Source organism: Platalea leucorodia (assembly GCF_965183815.1).
Source record: "Platalea leucorodia genome assembly, contig: HAP1_HAP1_SCAFFOLD_203, whole genome shotgun sequence".
Taxonomy (NCBI): Eukaryota; Metazoa; Chordata; class Aves; order Pelecaniformes; family Threskiornithidae; genus Platalea; species Platalea leucorodia.
The window spans coordinates 133,495-155,025 of NW_028121356.1; the positions used below are offsets into that span (position 1 = coordinate 133,495).

General features: G+C 54.1%; 2 protein-coding genes across 2 annotated transcripts; one reads left to right on the plus strand and one right to left on the minus strand.

Annotated features, from left to right (window-relative positions):
* Window positions 1-3,667: 3,667 nt before the first annotated feature.
* Window positions 3,668-4,603, minus strand: LOC309603809 (olfactory receptor 14J1-like; the record flags this gene model as incomplete). Its single annotated transcript, XM_082338714.1, has 1 exon — window positions 3,668-4,603. One exon carries the CDS (start codon window positions 4,601-4,603, stop codon window positions 3,668-3,670), a length of 936 nt encoding a protein of 311 aa, XP_082194840.1.
* A 7,034-nt stretch (window positions 4,604-11,637) lies between these two features.
* Window positions 11,638-21,236, plus strand: LOC309603810 (olfactory receptor 10AG1-like; the record flags this gene model as incomplete). The annotated part of the gene is made up of 3 exons (XM_082338715.1): window positions 11,638-12,285; window positions 12,522-12,614; window positions 21,019-21,236. Coding segments are annotated over 3 exons (959 nt in total), but the record flags the coding sequence as incomplete, so codon positions are not given.
* Window positions 21,237-21,531: the final 295 nt, after the last annotated feature.

Consider the following 21,531-nt stretch of genomic DNA (forward strand, 5'->3'; position numbering starts at 1 on the left):
AAGGTAGCACGTCCCACACCCTATGGGATCTTTCAGGAGGAATCTCACAGTTTCTCTGGTGTAGAAGAGGAGGACACGCTCCAGAGCAGGGACTCCCTGCTGCACCATCAGAGGGACAGAACAGGACGACCACCTTAATTTTGACAAGTCACTGAGACTGCTGAACTGTAAATTTGAGTGACCAGTAGGTCTTCCGGGTGTCTCCTGATGTGTTTTCAGGCACTCCTCTGCTTATGGACAGCACCAGAATCACCTCAGCTGGACACATTGGGGTTAGGGACTTGTCCTTTTTTCCACCTGCAAACAGGAATATGCACCCAGCCAGTGCCCTGCAAACAGGCAGGTTTCTGGAGGGCCAAGGTCAGTGCACAGAGGTTGGGATGGGGTCTGTGAGCACTGACAGGGAAACACCTCTCAGGACAAAAAACTACAGGCAGCAGGGATATGATGAGGGAATGAGAGGAAACTAAAACGAGAAATGTTGTGGGAGGGAGAATACAGAAAACTCTGTGTGATCCCCTCCACTGCAGACCCCTTCCTCTGAGCAAGGCCCCTTGCCTCCTCTCCCACCCACCAAAGCCTCTGCCCTCAGGGCTGTGGGGTCCAAGCCATGAACCACCTCCTCTGCAGCCAGAGCTCCAGCAGAGCCATGGTGCAGCTCTGCAGCCACGGGCCCAGTTCCCTCTGCAGAGCCCAGGGGCTGAGAGCAGCTGCCCGGCAATGGTGGTGTCTCGGAGGTGGCGTGCACAGCTGGGGAAGGGGAATGCTGTCTGCGTGCCCCAATGCCTCTGCCCTGGCCTCTCTCAGCCACACCCTCAATGTATTTTACTTTGTGTTTCAACTTGTCTGTGTTATTGTTCTTTCATTTTTGCTGCCAGGCTCTCTGGGGAGGTGGAGTTTCAGCTGCGGAGTCACACACTGATTTTGTTGGTCCTTTCATGCAGGTGTGTCCATGCGAACAAGTGTCCCAGCTTTCCTCTAACATTTGTGGCTGTGTGCAATGCATTCTGTGGGGCTAGAGAATAATCTGGTTTTCCCTTAATCAGACGGTGTCATTAGGACACTTGGCTATCTCCCTGAGGTTTTCTTCCCAACTTCCCTCCAGGTTGCAAACCTGTCCTATAGCACCTTTGTGTTATCTGAAATCCTCATGAAGTGCAGAGATGCTATGACAGAGAATGTTCTTTTGGGTTTGTGGAATGAGCCCTGTGTGTCCTTGGCTAGAAGTGGGGTGCTGAGACCGTGAGAAAGGGTGAGACATTTAGTGGTCTGCCCTGGATCCTTCTGCTCACAGCAGTGTCTGTTTTTTTTTTTTTTAAGGGTAACACAAGAGTGAGATCAGCCCCCATCTCATGAAGAAGAAGCCCACGGCAGAGCTTGGAGGGAACAAATCGGAGGGACAGACCAGCTCCCCTCAGTCTCCACTAAGCCCCAGGCAATCCTTTTGCCTTGCAGGACTCGCTCTGCTCTCCCTGAGTGCAGCAGAAATGCTGAGGGTTTCTGACATCCAAGAACACTCCCCAGGTGAGATGGGGAGAGCTTTAAAAACATTTGCCCACATGCAGAGGCTGTTGCTGTCTGAGCTGCCCTGGGGTTATGGATGTACCCATAAGGTGCTTGGAAATGTGACCCAGGGCTCCCTTCTGGAGCATTGGTTGGTCACCAGGAAATCCCCAGGCATCTCGGCTGAGACATCTTCTGTCTCTCCATTTACTGCCAAGGGAAGCCTAGACAACTCGATTAGAGGTAGACATCTGCGTTGAGGTGTTTGGTGCTGGGTAAGGACAACCTTGTCCCTTTCTGCACCTAAAATAGAGTGACAATTCATGCACGCCAGAGGGAATGTGAAGGGAGTGTGTCTTGCTGATTTAGGGACTCCCTCCAGAAGTGCTGGTAACACAAATATGTTGGCCATGCAGAAAGAGAGCGTTTCCCTGAAGACGGTCACCCTTCTTCTCTGGAACGGTTGAGAGAGCTCAGCCCCTCAGAGTGTGACCGGCTGTGTGAAAGGGCGAGCAGTGGCAAGGCCAGTCCTGGGCAGGGAGTGTTTGAGGGCACTGAACTTCATGTGAGACACAAACATACTCTTTTTAATGTCATAGGCCTGATTACGACGGAACAATTCAGAAAATGTCAAAAAAAAAAAAAAAAATGAAGCCACGAAGAAATTAAGGAAACAATTTAAAGGGAAGGAAATGTTCTACTTCTGTGGTGGGTTGATGCTGGTTGGATGCCAGGTGCCCACCAAGCCACTCTATCACTCCCCCTCCTCAGCTGGACAGGGGGAGGAAAATATGAGAATATGAGAAAACGCTCGTGGGTCGAGATAAGGACAGGGGGATCACCATCAATTCCTGTCATGGGCAAAACAGACTCAACTCGAGGAAATTAATTTCATTTATTGCCAATCAAAAGTCAGAGTAAGATAATGAGACATAAGAAGAATCTTAAAAGGCTTTCCCTCCCCACCCCTTCCTTCTTCCCAGGCTCAGCTTCCCTCGCGATTTTCTCTACTTCCTCCCCTGCGAGCGGTGCAGGGGGACAGGGAATGGGGGTTGTGGTCAGTTCATCACATGTTGTCTCTGCTGCTCCTTCGTCCTCAGGGGGAGGATTCCTCACACTCTTCCCCTGCTCCAGCGTGGGGTCCCTCCCATGGGAGACAGTTCTCCACGAACTGGTCGCACAGCTCAGCTAACATTGGTGGTGTCCTCTCCTGGGCACTTGCCAGACCAGCCCAGACCTTTCCTGGCTCTTCCCATCTCCCCTGCCCTCTCCCCAGCCCAGCCCCGCAGAGCAGCCCAGCCTGGGCTGGCCCCACGGCAGTGCCCGCCGCAGCCCACAGCCCCAGCCCCTCTGAAGGGAGCAGAGAAGGGTCAGCCTCCCCATCAGCCCCAGGGCTGGAGGCTCACCATGGCATGAGGAAATGGAGGTTAGGGAAACTGCAGGAAGCATGGTCTCTGGTCCAGGAGATGCCACAGACTGACCATGCCCCATCATTGCCAGTCCCCCTCCCCAGGCCAGCACAAAAGTCCTGGCCAGGGCACAGAGCAGCCTGCCCCAAGCGGATGCCTGCAGAAAGAGGTTTCTCTTTCTCATGGATTCCCCCCTGCAGGCACAGAAATGCTCCCTTGCTCTTTTCCCTGGCCATCCCTTTCCCCTGGCCAACTTGTCTTGGTTCCCACCCCGTGCTCTCCACAGGCCCCTGAGCTGGCAGTGCTGCTCTGAAGAGACCAGGTCCTGCTGTTGTCCACAGCCATGGCTCCAGGGAAGCAGCAGCCCCAACGTGAAGGTGGCAGAAAGGATCTGCCCACTGAAGCAGCGAGGGGCATCCCTGAGGTCCACGAATGCCTGCTCCTCCATGTGGCAGCTGGGCTCGTGGCTCCTTGACCCCTCCTGTATGCTGGGGCTGCACCCCCAGCTCCAGCGGAGTTGTACGAGATGGGAGCAGAGTCAAAGAATTTTCTGCTGGATTCTTTATTGTGTTTCCCTAGACAGGGAGCCTGGCTCCATATCTATGTGAGGTCTTTTGCGTCAGAAAACACTTGCAGGGGAATAATAATATTATTATTTAAGCGGAAGTAACATAGGACGTAAAATAAACAAAGAGAAAAACAAGACACATATGATCAAAAGAGCATGCGAGCTTTTCCTGAGGATGATGGCCACCTTACTGATGGTGCAGTAGTCCGTGTTCAAGCAGTTTCCACAGGGCCTCTTTGATGTCTGTGTTCCTCATGCTGTAGATGAGGGGGTTCACTGCTGGAGGCACCACTGAGTACAGCACTGCCACCACCAGATCCAGGGATGGGGAGGAGATGGAGGGGGGCTTCAGGTAGGCAAGCATGACAGTGCTGACTAACAGGGAGACCACGGCCAGGTGAGGGAGGCACGTGGAAAAGGCTTTGTGGCGTCCCTGCTGTGAGGGGATCCTCAGCACAGCCCTGAAGATCTGCACATAGGACACCACAATGAAAACAAAACAAGCAAAAAAGAAGAAGGTGCTAAATATGACAAGCCCAACTTCCCTGAGGTAGGCATCGGAGCAAGAAAGCTTGAGGATGTGGGGGATTTCACAGAAGAACTGGTCCACAGCATTGCCTTGGCAGAGGGGGAGGGAAAATGTATTGGCAGTGTGCAAGAGAGCATGGAGAAACCCACTGCCCCAGGCAGCTGCTGCCATATGGACACAAGCTCTGCTGCCCAGGAGGGTCCCGTAGTGCAGGGGTTTGCAGATGGCAGCATAGCGGTCATAGGCCACGATGGTGAGAAGAGAATACTCTGCACCAAACAAGAAGAACACAAAGAAGACCTGGGCAGCACATCCTGCGTAGGAGATGGCCCTGGTGTTCCAGAGGGAATTGGCCATGGCTTTGGGGACAGTGATGGAAATGGAGCCAAGGTCGAGGAGGGAGAGGTTGAGGAGGAAGAAGAACATGGGAGTGTGGAGGCGGTGGTCACAGGCTATGACTGTGATGATGAGGCCATTGCCCAGGAGGGCAGCCAGGTAGATGCCCAGGAAGAGCCAGAAGTGCAAGAGCTGCAGCTCCCGTGTGTCTGCAAATGCCAGGAGAAGGAACTGGGTGATGGAGCTGCTGTTGGACATCTGCTGCCTCGGGGCATGGGGCACTGCCAAGGAGGAAAGGACAGCGACAAGTTAGGGGAGACTTCTCTGAGGATAATCAAAGCCAGTTCTCATGGAAACCCCTCTGCACACTGTCTCACTCCATTCAGGAAGACCTTTGGCAGTTCCCTTTCACAAGCTCTGGTTGGTGCTGGCTGAGGGTGCCTCAGGGAGCAGAAGGCTCTGCTGAGGGCTCTGCAGGAGTCAGTCCTGCCCTACAGCAGTAGGTAAATAGGAACACGGGGTGATCTCAGATTAAATCCAATCCTGATATCAAAGAGCTTTTTGGCATTGTCACACCCAATTCACCTGACTGCAGAGCAGAGCTGTGGGGGTTTTGGTCTGTGCCTTCTGTTCTGGTTGCCCAAGCTCAGCTGAGGAGTGGTTTGAATGCAGCAATGCCTGGCATTTCTGCTGCACTGCAAGGGAAACCTTGTGGGTGCTGAGATTGGGCACAGGGACTGTCCCTTAGTGCAGAGTGAGGACAGCCGCTCTGTCCATCAGCCCTGCTCTCAGCTGCCCTGTGCTGGCAGCTCTTCCACCTGGAGGACTATCGCACTCGGGTGTTCCCCCCAAAAGAAAGAGGACAGTGCTGGGAGCAGAGGAATCCAGTTTCCCAGTGCAGATCTCCAAACCCTCACCCCATCTCATCGTACCTGAGGAGGATCTCAGCTCTGTCCTCCCAAACAGGGGCACAGAGGGCTGATTACAGCTGCCTGTATGCAGCCACCCAGCAGGAATTTCTTTGGCCTTAGCACCGTGGTGTCTTCTCCATGGGGCTCCTGCAAAACACAGAGATGTCCTGGGAGAGCTGTGCTCTACAGGGGGAGCAGCCTGCAGCCCAGCAGGACCTCCCGAGGACAGAGTCAACTGTCCTGAATTTGTTACGTCCTGAAGGGAGGGCGAGATCACTGCCAGCCACACACAGTGCAGTACCAGAGCCCCACAGGTGAACAGGGTGCGAGCTGGATGCTTTTCCTCCATGGCCATATGTGCATGACAGCACACACAGCGTTGGTGTCTGAGCTGCACTTGAATCCTCACCCCCCACACCAGTGAGTGTAACAGTGAGAACAAGGGCGAATGTCCTGGTTTCAGGTGGGATAGAGTTATTTTTCTTCTTAGTAGCTGGTATAGTGCTGTGTTTTGGATTTAGGATGAGAATAATGGTGATAACACACTGATGTTTTGGTTGTTGCTGAGCAGAGTTTACACCACTCAAGGACTTTTCAGCTTCCCATGCTCTGCCAGGTGCACAAGAAGCTGGGAGGGGGCACGGCCGGGGCAGCTGACCCAGACTGGCCAAAAGGCTATTCTGCACCATATCTTTGTCCCCACATCTCCTCACTCTCCATGCTCGCAGAGCCCATCCCACAATGTGCTCAGCTCTGCCCTGCCAGCACCTCCTGGCAGCAGGGCACTGCTCAGGGGCATCTCTGTGTGTGCAGGGGCTAAGGAGCAGCTCAGACAAGTCCTAGTGAGACCTGGGGTCTCATTGCCTACTCCAGAGCAGAGACATAAATTCCCATTTCCCACTGCCCACCTAGCTAACCAAGAGGAGAAAACTCAAAGCAAAGCCTTCTTCCCTTTCAGGCAATCCCTTACCTTGACATCCACCTTTAAAATGACCCTCTGCAAACATCGTCCGCAAACGTCCTTAGGTGATGTAGAAGTCTGAGCAGCCCCGACTCGCGCTGCACCCTCTGGACAGCAGAAGGACCCTTCCCTGCAAGGGGTCACTGCTTCCACCCACAACTTCTCTCTGCAGCTCTGTGGGAAGCTCCCTGGGCAGGCTTAATGCTGACCCTGGCAGGCAGCAGAGTCCCTGCCCCAGCACTCAGCCCCCTGCGACTCCAGGAGAAGGCAGCCGTCATGTCCTGTCCTCTGACAGTGTGGCAGGGTATCCTTGTTTTGGAGCATGTCCTTCTCCACAGTAAAGAAATCCTCAGAGCCATCCTGCCAAATAGTATCTGCAGCGTGATGTGCCATGTCTAGGAGACCCCTCCAAGACACTCATGTGATTGCCCTGCTGCCAAACACTTACTCTGTTAAGAGATGTGAAGATTTCTCCTTCAGTGAGGTCTCAGCATCGTCCCACCCCACACAGCCTGGAACATCCCTCTTACTTCTCTCATCTCCCCTCAGTGCCTGCAGGCAGTGCCCTCAGCCCTGCTGCGCTTTGCAGAGGAGCTGCTCCTGGGCAGAGCTGTCTCTCTGCAGTGCTGCCCACTTGCCAGCAGCTCCCTCCATCCCAGGAGCCCAGCCCAGCTCAGCAGCAGAGGCCCAGCCCAAGGCACCACTTTCTCTGCCGCCTCCGGACTCCTTTGAGATGTCCCTGGGGCTCCAAGGGCTGACAGCTCCTGCAAGGCAGCTTGGTCCTTCCAGGGGAATGTGTTTTGAAGTCAACTCAAGTAATCATGGACAATCCCTCACTAAACCGTGGAGAGAGACTGATTCCAGCAGCATGGTTTGTCCTACCAGAGCATGGTTGACTGCAAGAGGTGTAAATGTTCCCCTCTGGACACCCCCATTCCTGTACCATAGCAAAAAGAGACACAGGCAGGGAAAGGGAGGGGTTGGCTTCCCCTGTGCAAGGCAGGGATTCAGCCGAGGCAACACAGGCATCTCATCCCAAGCTGGAAACCCTGGGCCTGAAGTGGCATCCAGCTCCCCCATACACCCCACACACCAAAGGGAATCCTCTGGTTCAGTTCAGGAGGGCATAAAAGAGTGGCCTGCATGTGAGCTCCTGCTCTGAGCCCCTTGGCTTCATTCAGTGGGGACTCAGGCGCTCACACTCAGACACTTGGTGATGACTGAGGTGCCAGGGGTGGTTCAAGACGTGGGCAAGTGTTTGCAAGCTCTGATGGAAAATCTCTGAGGACACCCACATTCTTCTGAGCATCAGCTGAGGGCCCGAGGGGGAATGGGGATATCCTTTGCCACCCACGGTGACACCAACCACCTACGTGCCTTTGTCAAGTATATCCCTGGAGCATGCAGAGCTATTGAGGTAACCAAATAGAGGACTGCCTCAGACAGAGACCCAGGTCTCTCTCTATCCACTGTACTCACTGGAGCTCCAGTCACTGCAAAGCTAAGTTGCATCCACATCCCTGCACTGAATACATCGGGGCTCTCATTTTAATGGCATAAAAAAAAGGCTCGAGTGCCATGCTCGGTGCCTGGGGTGCCAAATGCAACTGCACTCAGCAGGCAAACACAGCACAGGACCTCCAGAAAAGCTGTGCCCTCTTGGAGCTGCTGTGGGGCAGACAGCCCAGGGCCCCCCAGGTGGGTCTGGTGCCTGTGTGCCACCTGAACACCAACACCACAGCACAGATGCAAGGTCTGTCCCATCTACACCCAGGGGCACTGCAGGACTGGGAGGCGGATCACACCAGGGTGCCCTCCGCTCTCCCTGTGCTCTCAGCCCTTGGCCATTCTCTCTCTCAATCTCTAAGATTCACCTGCCTGATGCTACAAAGAGGAAAGGTGACAATAATGTTCACAGAGTGGCTGGATCAAAGTCTGTTACCCCCAGAGACTTTCTCCGAAGCCCCCCGTCCTCCCTGCAGTTTGTCTTGCAAGCCCCACAGCTCTGCAGAGTTCATGCAGAAACACCAAAGCCCTCTCTGGGCCAGGTGTCATTGCCCAGCCCTGCTCCTCTGCCCTTGGAGACATCAGGGTTTGCTCTTTGTGGGCACCTCATCTCCTCCTTACCTTGCCATCTACCAAACACTCCGGCACGTCTGTGCCCTGAAGCAAAGCCTTTCCATACGTTGGGTCTTGGGCCCTTGCTCCCATGTTTTCCTGGAACAAGTCGGTGCCACAGCCCAAACGTGCGCAGGCAGGAGGAGCAGCGGAACAGATAGGAGAAACTGGACCCTCACAGCCCTGTGAATTTTGTGGATTAAATTAGATGTGGTGGGACAGCTTGCTCACCTGGGGTGCTGCAATGGAGGGAGACAGGCTCTGCCAGAAAGAGTAGCAGGGCGGATGAGGAGGGGAGGATGCCTCCTTTGCGAAGGAGCAGGTCAGATGTCAGGAGCTCCCCTATGAGAAGGACAATGGGTAGGATTTGCTTTGTCACTGAGGATTAGAAGAGCCAGCAAGGGTGTGTGGTGGGCTGAGCTTGGCTGTCCGCCAGGTGCCCACCAAGCCGCTCTGTCACTCCCCCTCCTCACCAGGACAAGGCAGAAAATATGACAAAACGCTCATGAGTCGAGATAAGGACAAGGAGATCACTCACTAGTTACTGTCATGGGCAAAACAGACTCAACCTGGAGAACTGAAATGAATTGATTGCCAATTAAACAGAACAGAATAATGAGAACTAAGAACAAATCTCAAAACCCCTTACCCCCCCCCCCCCCCTCCCTTCTTCCCAGGCTCAGCCTCACTCCTGACTTCTTTCCCTCCTTCCCCCAAGCAGCACAGGGGGATGGTGAATGCAGGCTGCAATCAGCTGATAATGCTTTGTCTCTGCTTCTCCTTCCTCCTCACGCTCTTCCCCTGCTCCAGCATGGGGTCCCTCCTGCGGCATCCAGTCCTTCATGAACCTCTCCGGCATGGGTCCCTCCCATGAGCTGCAGTTCTTCACAAACTGCTCCAGCATGGGTCCTTTCCCCGGGGTGCAGTCCTTCAGGAACAGACTTGCTCCAGCACAGGTCCCCCACAGGGTCACAGGTCTTGCCAGAAAACCTGCTTCTGTGTGGGCTCCTCTCCACAGGCTGCAGTTCTTCCCAGGAGCCTGCTCCAGCACGGGCTGTCCATGAGGTTAAATCTCCCTTCAGGGCACTTCCACCTGGTACTTACATGGAGTTACTTCCTTACATGGAGTTACTTCCATGCTACCCGCCTTGTCTTTACAATGTTGGACACCTAAAGGATAGGTGGTTTTTAGTGTCAGAGTAATCTCCTTAGTTTTCCTTGGGTTTGTCAATGAAGTTCAGGACACAGTTCAACTTATTGCAGAAATGGATTTCTAAAGGTAGAGGAGAGGAATCGATTCCTCTTCTGCCCTTGCAAGGGGAGCCCTGACTGACCAATCGACACCTGGCCTCTTCATCGCAGACCTCTGGGAGATTTGCAGAGATCATTCATTGCTGTCTAGGGGCCACCTGACTGTCTCCTTCCAGTCCAGAAGGAAGCCGGTGTCCTGAGGGTTTGGTGCTAAAACTGGCAACATTGTGAAGGCCTCTCTGCCCATCTTAGTGCATCTCAAAAAAGGACAAGGTATCTCTCTTTGGGTGGAATTGTTCCTCCCAAGCTGAGAGAGAGGGATTTCATTCTTCAAGGCTTTGGGAGTCTCCTCCTTGATGACATGGAAGAAGACTTTCCTCTCCCTGAGTACAGATAGCCTCTTAGTTCCCCTTTCTCCACAGCGCTCATGGAAATGGGCTTCTATAGGTACATTAACCAGAAAAGGAAGGTTAAGGAAAGTGGACCCCCTCTGATGAGCAGAAGTGGTGAGCTGGTAACAACAGCCGAGGTGAAGGCTGAGGTACTCAACAACTTCTTTGCCTCAGTCTTCACTGGCAACCTCTCTCCTCACACCTCCCGAGTCAATGGGCCATGCGATGCGGATCGGGAGGGCAGAGGTCCTCCCACTGTAGGAGAAGATCAGGTTCGTGACCACCTGAGGAGCCTGAACGTCCATAAGTCTATGGGTCCTGATGAGATGCATCCCAGAGTCCTGAGGGAATTGGCTGATGTACTTGCTAAGCCACTCTCCATGATATTTGAAGAGTCATGGCAGTCAGGTGAAGTCCCTGGGGACTGGAAAAAGGGGAATATTGCAGCCATTTTTAAAAAGGGTACAAAGGACCCTGGGAGCTACCGACCTGTCAGCCTCCCCTTTGTGCCTGGGAAGATCACGGAACAGATGCCCCTAGAAGCTATGCTAAGGCACATGGAGGACAGGGAGGTGATTTGGGACAGCCAGCACGGATTCACCAAGGGCAAGTCCTGCCTGACCAACCTAGTGGCCTTCTGTGAAGGAGTAACTACATCAGTGGACAAGGGAAGAGCTACGGCTGTCATCTATCTGGACTTCTTTAAGGCCTTTGACACGGTCCCCCACAATATCCTTCTCTCTAAATTGGAAGGATATGGATTTGATGGGTGGACTGTTCGGTGGATAAGGAATTGGCTGGATGGTCACCTCCAGAGGGTAGTGGTCAATGGCTCGATGTCCAGATGGAGAACAGTGACGAGTGGTGTCCCTCAGGGGTCCGTTCTGGGGCCAGTGCTGTTCAATGTCTTCATCAATGACACAGACAGTGAGATCGAGTGCACCCTCAGCAAGTTTGCAGATGACACCAAGCTGAGTGGTGCAGTCAACACACCTGAGGGACAGGATGCCATCCAGAGGGACCTGGACAAGCTGGAGAGGTGGGCCTGTGGGAACCTCATGAGGTTCAACAAGGCCAAGCGCAAGGTCCTGCACCTGGGTCAGGGCAATCCCTGGTATCAGTACAGGCTGGGGGATGAAAGGATTGAGAGCAGCCCTGCCGAGAAGGACTTGGGGGTACCAATAGACAGAAAGCCGGACGTGAGCTGGCAATGTGCTCTCACAGCCCAGAAAGCCCACTGTATCCCGGGCTGCATCAGAAGTGTGGCCAGCAGGGCGAGGGAGGGGATTCTGCCCCTCTACTCTGCTCTGGTGAGACCCCACCGGAGTACTGTGTCCAGCTCTGGGGTCCTCCACACAAGAAGGATATCGACCTGTTGGAGCGGGTCCAGAGAAGGGCCACAAAAATGATCAGAGGGATGGAGCGCCTCTCTTATGAGGAAAGGCTGAAAGAGCTGGGGTTGTTCAGCCTGAAGAAGAGAAGGCCACAGGGAGACCTTATTGCGGCCTTTCAGTACTTAAAGGGGGCTTAGACGAAAGATGGGGACAGACTTTTTAGCAGGGCCAATAGTGATAGGACAAGGGGTGATGGTTTTAAACTAAAAGAGGGTAGATTCAGACTAGATCTAAGGAAGAACTTTTTTACAATGTGGGTGGTGAAATGTGGGTGGGTTTCCTGCGGGCAGATGGCAGGATCTCCTTCCTGGGCTGTGCTGCCCAGCTGTATTGCCTGGTTTTGCTGGGCAGCATTGAATGCCTTCTCCTGGCTGCCATGGCCTACGACCACTGCATAGCCATATGTGACCCCCTGCACTACACCCTCGTCATGAGCAGGGGTCTCTGCATCAGACTGGTGGTGGGGTCCTGGGTGGCTGTCGTACCGGTGCAAGTAGGACAGACCTACCAGGTGTTCACTTTGCCCTTCTGTGCATCCCATGACCTCCATCACTTTTTCTGCGATGTCCCCCCTCTGCTGGAACTGGCCTGTGCAGACACGTTCTGGAATCAAGTGATGCTATACACCATCATCCTGCTCTTCGTAATCCTTCCCTTCTCCTTCATAGTTACTTCTTACATTCAAATTATTAGGGCAATTCTGAAAATGCCTTCAGGTTTGGGCAGACACAAAGCCTATTCCACCTGCTCGTCACACCTTGGGGTGGTGAGGCTCTTCTATGGCTTGGCCACAGTTGTCTACTTAAAGCGACGGTCAAGGGATTCGGTAGATACCGACAAATACCTTGCCCTGTTTTACACAGTTGTGACCCCCATGTTGAACCCTGTCATCTATAGCCTGAGGAATAAGGAAGTGAGAATTGCCTTGAGAAGACTCCTATGGACAAAGTGGTGCTACCGAGGATGTAAAATAGTCCCAAGCAGTACCAAAAGTCCCACTGGGTTATGTGGTTGCCTGAACAAAGCATCCCATATTTGCTCAAACAAAACCATGTGTCCAGCCTGGCTTTCATCCTCCTCAAGAAGGGGAAAGGTCTCCTGAGGCATTCCTGTTACACCATGCCCCACCATGATATCTTTGTACTCTAGAGCACCTTCAGTGCCCCTCAAGAGTGTGATGCCAAAAGCTACTTCAAGCTGTGTCTGACCAACGTAACGTTCAAGGGAAAGAGTCAAAGCATGGTCAGTAGTCAGTAGGGCCCAGAGGGTGACACAACCGATGAAGAGATGACTGCCCTCAGGCTTGAGAAATCACTTACTAGATGCCACGGACTATCTACAGTGTCCCCGTGTGGAATCAGCTTAAAAAAGTTAAAAGACATGAAGGTCATCTTCCCCTGCTATGCTACCCTATGACATCATGCCCATTATATAAAGCTGAGGGAAGAAGAGGGAAGGGGGGGACGTTTGGCGTGATGGCCTTTGTCTTCCCAAGTAACCGTTGTGTGTGATGGAGCCCTGCTTTCCTGGGGATGGCTGAACACCTGCCTGCCCATGGGAAGCAGTGAATGAATTCCTTGCTTTGCTTTGCTTTGCTTTGCTTGCGCGCACGTCTTTTGCTTTCCCTATTAAACTGTCTTTATCTTAACCCATGAGTTTTCTCACTTTTACTCTTCCCATTCTCTCCCCCATCCCACCGGGGGGGAGTGAGAGAGCGGCTGTGTGGGGCTTAGTTGCTGGCTGGGTTTAAACCATGACAAAGGGCAACAAAGCTGGTGAAGGGTCTGGAGCACAAGTCTTATGAGGAGCGGCTGAGGGAGCTGGGGGTGCTCAGCCTGGAGAAGAGGAGGCTGAGGGGAGACCTTATTGCTCTCTACAACTACCTGAAAGGAGGTTGTAGCAAGGTGGGGGTCAGGCTCTTCTCCCAGGAAACAAGTGATAGGACAAGAGGAATTGGGCTCAAGTTGTGCCAGGGGAGATTTAGATTAGGTATTAGGACAAATTTCTTCATGGAGAGTGGTTAGGCATTGGAACAGGCTGCCCAGGGAAGTGGTGCAATCACAGTCCCTGGAAGTATTCAAAACCCTGTGGATGTGGTGCTTAGGGACATGGTTTAGAGGTTGACCAGGATGTTAGGTTAACAGTTGGACTTGATGACCTCAGAGGTCGTTTCCAACATTAATGATTCTATGATTCTATAACATCCCTCTCCCCAGGCACGGTTCCTGCCTGGGGTATCATTGCCCCTGCGGCACACAGTGGTGCCTGCACAGCTCTGGGTACCCCTGACAGTGCTGGCCTGGGCGCCCCGCCGTGCCCTGGCTCTGAGAGCCCCCAGAAGCTTCCCCCTGCAGCTCTGCTCCCCTGGGTGCCCACCACTCCTCCTCCTCCTCCTCCTCCTCCTTCTCCTCCTCCTCCACTTCCCTACTCTCACACCTCCTCTCCCCCTGGGGAAAATCTCCTCCTCAGCAGGGATGTGCAGCCGCAGCAGGGCACACTGCCAGGGACCAGGAGTTGCGTTGGTGTTAACAGCCTGGCTGGCCGGCGCTGGCCCTCGTCATCCTGGAGGAGGCTCTTGCTGGACATCTCTCTGGGGAGCCTCTGTGCCCGAGAGGCTCTCCTGGCACTCACCGATGTGGACTACATCTGCTGCCCAGAGCTGAGGAGTTGAATACAAAGCTCTGTAGCCTTGTATGCACAGAGAGGTGCAGAGCAACACTGCAAGTCTAGTCAGGACACATGGGGTGGGATCTGCTTCTGTCTGGAGAGAGCAGGCCCATGGTCCCTGTAATGCAATCCCAGCCTGCTGCTCTCCACGCCACGAGGGCTGTCAGGAGGAGACCTTCTTTGCCCAGGGGCTGTGGGGAGTCGAAGGAAGGGCAGGCACTGCCGGGCAGGGGCAAACACCGCGCATGTTTGGAGATCCTTACCTGAGGGACTCCTCCTCACCACCATGGCAATGGACTCTTCCCTCTACCTTCTCGAGGAGGCGTGTCGCTGCTCCTCGCAAAGCCCACTGGGTCCTTGGGGAAAGGCTCCTACCGCGGCAAGGACAAAGTCTCACATCTCGACCGAGACACTCCTGCCTCTCCTCTCTCCCAGTCGCCCCCACCCACACAGTCCCATTCAACCCCACAGCCCCCTCAGTGCCGGCTGTGCTTGGGGCTGCAGAGAGGCACCTGGCGCCGGGGACTGACCCCTGCCATTCCGACGGCATGAGAAAGGAGGGGATGCTGTCCGTGTCCAGCCCTGTGGTGCTGGGATTTGCTTCCCTCACCCACAGCTGGGCCACCAGCCCCCAGCTGGCCCAGGTCTGGCCTCAAGCTGGCCCACACTCACCTTTTCAGAGGTGAGGGCTCCGAAACGCAGACTCAACTTGTCCTCTGGGCTCTCCTCATCCTCCATGGAGGACTCTTTTCATCCTTCTCCCCACCACTCTGGAGTGCCGCGAATGCAGGAGCCCTGCACAGAGAGAGAGGGATGAGCACAGGAGACGCCGCTGGGCAGCAGGGAAGGCACCTCGAGCTGGTACAGCCCCACACAGGACAGTCAGCCCCCATGCTCCTAGGGCTTAGGGACCTTCCCACCTTGGCTCCCCAGCAGGAGAGGAATGCCCTTTTCCTTAGTGTTTCTCACTGCCTGCAGTACCTGGGCCTGCCATTGCTCTCGCTCTTCTTTCCAAGCCTTCGGGGCTGCCACTTTTGCCCTCACCTTCTGCTGGAACTTCTTGCACAAGGAGTCCCAGAGCTTGCGTCCTTCCTCCTCCGTGCACGTGCAGGGCTGTGCCTGCAGGGCCATGGCAATGCAGCAGCAGGCAGTGTTAGTCTCTCTGGCGGAGGGCTGGGGGGGTTTGAGCTCTCCCCCTCCCTCCTGCCCCTTCTTTTCAGCCTCTCCATCAGCCCTGCTTTGCTCGCAGCCCTCACAGACCCACTGCAGAGCCCTTCTGCAATGAGCCCTGAGCCAAGTGACCGCGGGGCTGAAAGCAACCCAGCTGCTTGCTATCCCAGACAAGCCTGGCAGTGCTATCGTCACTGCAAACACCACCACAGCAAGTCTGTGGGTATTTCTGGAGATGACAGAAGAGAAGGCTGCCTCTCGAGAAAGCCTCGGGAGAAGCGCTTCAGCTGTCAGCTAAGCACACGCTAAGGGGTCTTGAAAGACGTCACACGCGTATAACTATGCTTTTCTACAGGTGGGTACGACACAGTCCCCCCAGGAGCCCATGCCACGTACCGGTCCTGCCTTCCTCTTCCCTGGCCTAGCAGGGGGTGCAGGTTGGGGTCCAGCTTCCCGCAGTTGGTGGCTGCTGCGTGCCCCTTTCCCCGACCGATGCCGCTGCAGCACTGCCAGCTCGCTGCAGACACACGGCGGGAGGAGGCGGTGTGAGCACAGGGAGACCACTCTGCAGCGGGGGCTCCCAAGTGGGCGACCTGCCCCAGGATGCACGTCGCCACCTCCCGCAGGGCCTGGTGTGTCCGTGGGGAAAGGCTCCTGCACCGGCCTTTTTTTCTCTTCTGCCAGCTTCTTTTTCTCTTTCTCCAAGTATTTCTGGACGTGTTTCTGGAAGCTTCTCCTTCCTCTTTGAGCGTTTATTCTGCAGGGAGACCAAAAGGCAACAGCCCCTGCAGAGGGCTGACCTGTTTTCATGCCTACCCTCCCTTCTGCCCCTTCTCCTCTGTCTTTCTCTCCACGCTGCTTTGCTCCCAGGTTCCTGCAGGCTCCACCAAAGACCCAGGCTCTAATGACCAGGCAGCTAAGCGACCGCCAGGCCCCTGGGTATCCCCGACAAGCCTTGCAGTCAGTTGCCGACAGAAACATCCACAAGGTCTTCGGGTGTGTTTCATGAGGCCAACAGAAGTGAAAAGTCTATTCTCAAAGGACAGAGTAACCCGCCTCTCTTCAAGTAAGCACCAAAGCAACTCGGCAGTGGTCCCGTGAACACACGGTGATGAATCTTGTGAGAATCGGTGTGCACAGAGCGATGCTTCTCTACGGTCCCATCCAACACGCTCGCTGCGGCAGCCTGTGTCAGGTACCTTCTGTCTCCTCTCAATGGTTCTGGCAATGAAGTCTACTGTTCTGGGTTTGTCCAGAGGAATTAGGTTCTCTTTCCCCTCCTTTCCCTTCAAGGAGCTCCCCTGGATGGCCGGTAGCTGCCTGCAAAGACGCAACAGGGTGCGTGGGCAGAAGGAGCCGGTTCTGCATCTCGTGCTTCCAAGTGGTGCGCCTGCCTCTGCAGCAGAATGCGCTCTGCTTGCCTCCTTGGGATCAAGTCCATGGAGACAGCGAAGACCCCAAGCCGTCAGACTCGGATGTGCCCAACAGCCCCCCGAAGACTCAGGATGCCCAGGTCTAGGCCCTCTCTTGCTGCAGCAACGAGAGCAATGGGGGCCTATGCCCGGAGATACCACTACGCCCTCCAGGTCAGCGCACCGAAGTCTGCCTGCTCAGCGGTCAGAAATACAGAGTGCTCACGGGCTCTACGAGCAGGTTGGGCGCTGGGGACGTGGTGTCAAAAGGAGGAGGATGCGACCCCATGCGAAAAGCAATCCTGCCACTCAGCTCTCTTTGGCTTTTCTCTTTTCCAGGCCATAAGACAGGCGTTGGCATAGAAGAGGCTTCGGGTTAATCAGAGGAATCCTCTGCAGTACCTAACAGCAGAACGCTGTTGTCAGCCAAGAGAAAGGTCGGGGTCGTTTCAATCTGAAGGAAAGCCAAAAAGACCTTCCGCTCCTGCAAGGAGCATTTGCAGTTAGTTACTCAGCACATCTGCACAGCAGGAGCAAAGAAAGAAATGATGCTGCCAGCAGAGCCTCCCAAGAAGCTACAAGAAGCGTGCCATCCACCAAGAAACCATTGGTTAGTGGGACGTGGATAACCGCACTTTGAGTTGGTCTAGCCTCTGTGTCCAGGAGAAACATCTCGCTCCCACGGCGACGAGAGCACGGTGTCACCCTGATCCTGGTAGGAGGCTCACTCCTCTCAGCTCTCCGATGCTGCTCCGACTTCACAGTCATTGCCGGTGACCACTCTGGAGAAAGCCTTGCTTGACAAAGGAGACACTTCTCGGCAAGATCCTCTAGAAAGAGGAAAGAAGACGATTCTTCAGCACAGCATCGTGGCGGTGTTCTGGGTGCCTGTTGTGTCGTGGTTCCACCAAGAGTGACGGGCAGGCCTTCTCAAGCCTGTGGTAACCCTGATGAAGGTGGTCCTTTTCATCCAGCTTGTATCCGATTCCAATCCAACATTACAGCGGCCTCCAAAATTGGAAAAAATCAACGGCACTCGGGTACTACTAGAGCTAGAGATAAGGAGGACGTTCTCAGCATGTCTGCCACGCTTTTCTCAGTTTGAATCAGAGCCTTTAACATTCATTTTGCATATTAAATTAGGCTTGTAGGAAGCCATTTGAGCAATCACTGAGAGAGAGATTCTAGAAACCTGCCCAACACGCCAACGTCAGGCCGACAGACTCAGCTTCGCCGTTTCCACCAACGGCAGCGCAAACTCCGCGCTCCTGTGGACAAGCACCTCTCCTTCCCCCAAACGAGGCCTCCGCAAGCTTCACGGTCCCGTCGCAACTTTTCATCCTGGCTTCCAAAAGTCAGGCTGGACTCAGCAACAGCTTTAACAGCGCTACTCAAAGCCTGATGCCGTCCTGCAAGAGGACACCTCGGAAGCTTCTGGTGTCCCAAAGCGTTACCGGCCTTTCTGCTGTCCCGGGGCTGCAGGAGTCAAATGCCCTTATGGATCGCTGATCCCAGCTGGGTGTCATCACCCTTGCAGAGGCACTGCTGACATCCAGCACACGCCCACAAACTGCCCGGGACTGCCTGTAGGGTAAGGCAGGTTGTCTTCTGCTCGTAGAGGTTCCTGCAAAGTCAGATCGTAGCTTCACTCTCCACGGAACGAGGCATGAAAGACTTTTATTTCAGTGCTTCCAGTCTTTTTTTCCCTCAGGGGGATTAACCAGCAAGAATATATGGCTGGATGCTACTAGGTGGGATCCAGAGAACTATTTTCCTCACTGAAATAGGAAATGATTTAAAAAAAAAGGGCAAAAAAGCATACGAGTAAGGTGTGAGCATCCACTCTTCTTTACCTGGAATGCAGCGTGTGTCTTCATCTTTCAGTCATCGAAAAGAATAATATTCGCACACCGAGCCTCAGAGGGTTTTGAGCGATTCATCCGTATGAAAGGGGAGACCTCTACAAGGCGTATTTAAGACTCATGGAGAATTTCTAGGACTGTTGGGAAACCTGACCTGGTATTTTTGATTACTGCTGGCCACTGCCAAGTTTAGAACTCCATGCACGACTTCCACTCCCAACTCTTCACAGAGATTCCTGATGATCTCAAAATCTACTTCTCTTAGTCTTGCTCCCCGATTCAGCAATCCACCTTCCAGGCCTTATACCCAAAGCTTTATTTTTTGAACCCTGCTATCCAGCTCCTCCGGAAGAAGAATGCCGTTGTCTCTTGTCTTTGCTGAGCATTGTTTTTATTATAAGGCTTATTTTTCTAAAAAGAAGCATAACTTTTTCTGTGCGGTCTTCAACTGCACATGAACAAGTATATAAAGAAAAGCTAGGTCCCCGGGTCCATTGCCACTGCCTGATTCTCTTATTCTTCCATTATTTACTAATTTACACTTCTAGAAACTCTAAATTTGATACTAGAGCAACCCTTACACAATTCATATTTTTTTGGGGGGGAAAAGATACACACGTCTTCCCATCGTGACGCTAATGGGTGTAACCTCGGCCAACTGGAAGAGTGCCAACTTGCCACAGGGCTTTACTGGCCCAGGACTCGACAGCCGGGAAGCATTCGATGAGATCTAGGTCTTAAATGAAGAGAGAAGAAAATAGTTCAGTGGCACAGAGCATGATGAACGGGTGATTTAGAACACTTAAGGAATCGCTGACCAAGGTATTATCATCGAATCCAAGAATGGGTTGGGTTGGAAGGGACCTTAAAGATGATCTGGTTCCAACCCTTTGCCACGGGCACAGACACCTTCCACCAGCCCAGGTTGCTCGAAGCCCCATCCAACCTGGCCTTGGACACTTCCACGGATGGGGCATCCCACATGACTGCCGGGAAGAATCATAGAAAAGAAAACTGACTTATGCTTGATTTAGAGTGATTCACAGAGAGACCGGAGATGCAAAGAGTGAGGAAGACCCTCCTGTTGAGTGACGAGGTTCAGAGTAGACCCCCTTGCTTTCTAAACTCCTGAAGGAGCTTAAGTGTGGCTAGGTCCAGTCTTAGTCTCAGACTTGGAGAACGGTTTACGTCTAAGGGATTGTACATGCAAAGTTTATGTAATGGTTCATTAGCATCAGTTCAGCGTGCAAAGTCACCAAGACAAAATCAAAGTTACCGTACTACAAGGTTAGGCATGGTATCAGTTGCTCACCAAAGATCTGTCGTTGGCAAAGGGTCTCTCTGCCTCGACGAGCAACCTTGCGAGGTGTCCCAGCTCCAGGGGAGATCACCGCCGTGCCGCCACGCTGCCGAGCAGGGAGAGCTCAAAGGCGGCTCACTGAGGCTGCCATATTTATAGGATAAAGTGGTTGGCTTGTGGTCAAATTACAGGGGACGGAAAAGGTCTGCAGGAGGCTTCTTGTACCCACAACTTTCTTTGTTCCTTGATAAATGAATGAGTCTTGGAAAAGCCATGCGTCAACCGCACGGTCGGTGTTCCAAGCCCGTGCGCATCGACACTCATGGTGTCGCTCTGCTCCTTGGCGGGGTTTCAGAGAACGGATTGAAACATGAGGAGTTCACAGCCCGGCTACAGCTCAGGCCTTAATGTCTTCTGGAGCCCGCACCAAACCACCACCAGCCTGGTCAAGGGGTCGAGCGCATCCATCTCACCTCATCCCGCAAGTGGAGCACTCAGTGTGGGGCTGTCGGGGGTGTCCGATCCCAGCTTCTGCCTCCCCTCCTGCTTGAAACCCCGCCACATTGCCCCACCCCAAGAGGCCACCATGCCCAGCGACTCCGTGACATCAGCCCCGGGGCCGAGGCCACCGCGGGCAACGTGACTACTGCAGGCGCTACATCGGCTGCTGCACCGGTGGGGACAAGCCCTCCATTGCCACGTGCTGATGGCAGCCGTGAATTCGCTCCCCCTCCTCATCCTGCTGGCCGCGTGCTGGCCTGTGCACGGCACATGGGACAGCTGTGGGTAAGTGGCCTGAGGCTCTGGGAGGGAGCTAGGGCAACCATTATGGGGTTCACTGGAGGGTGCCTGCTTGTCCCCCGTGGCCACGCCACAGCTTCCCGAACCCCATGTGGGAGCCTCAGTTCCCTGCCAGCACCCAGGCTGCTGGCACAACTCATCTACGGGGCTCAAGCAGAAACAGAGATGGATGGACACACACCCCACGGGGCTCCCTGGCCCTGCTGTCCATGCAACGCCGTGTGGGGAGGGAAGACGCCCGACCTTCAGCCTCAACAGCAGCAAGCCATCGAGCAGGACAGTAAGGAGTTTCTGGTTGCAGAGGGACCTGCGGGCTCCGGCCCATGGCTGCTCACCACGGCACGTGGCGTGTCGTGGGGGCAGAGATGCCCAGCCAGGATCCCTAGGGAATAGGCACCGGGCATCTCTGACCCCTCTCTCCATCTGCCTTCCAGGCACATCACCACGTGGTGACGGGGGCCACCCAGCTGGGCCCTGAGGCCCATGTGCGCCAGATTAAGCAGCTCCTGGTTCACCAACACTATAGAAATATCTCAGAGAGGAACGACATTGCCTTGCTGGAATCAGACCAGCGTCTCCAGCGCAGCTCCTACGTACAGCTCGCCTGCGTGCCCGACGCCTCGCCAAGAGTGGTTTTGGCATTAAGCTCATGGTAACATCCCAACATTATTCCATTGGATCAAGTGTTCAGGTTTTAAAGGCTCTCTTCTTGGTGTCCAATGGCAGGGGAGATGGTCCGTGACTACTATTATTTCTTTGGTTGCTTCATGTCTGACAAGACTGATGGCATGTACCAGACTCTCTGGAAATGAATTTGGAGGGGACAGGAGAGGATAGCGAATCACCACGTGCCCTGGGTTGGGAATGAATGGAGACTCAGAGGTGAAGTCCCACAAAAGTAAAGCACTAAATCAACATATCCACGAAGAAGGACTCTGCAGTGCCTT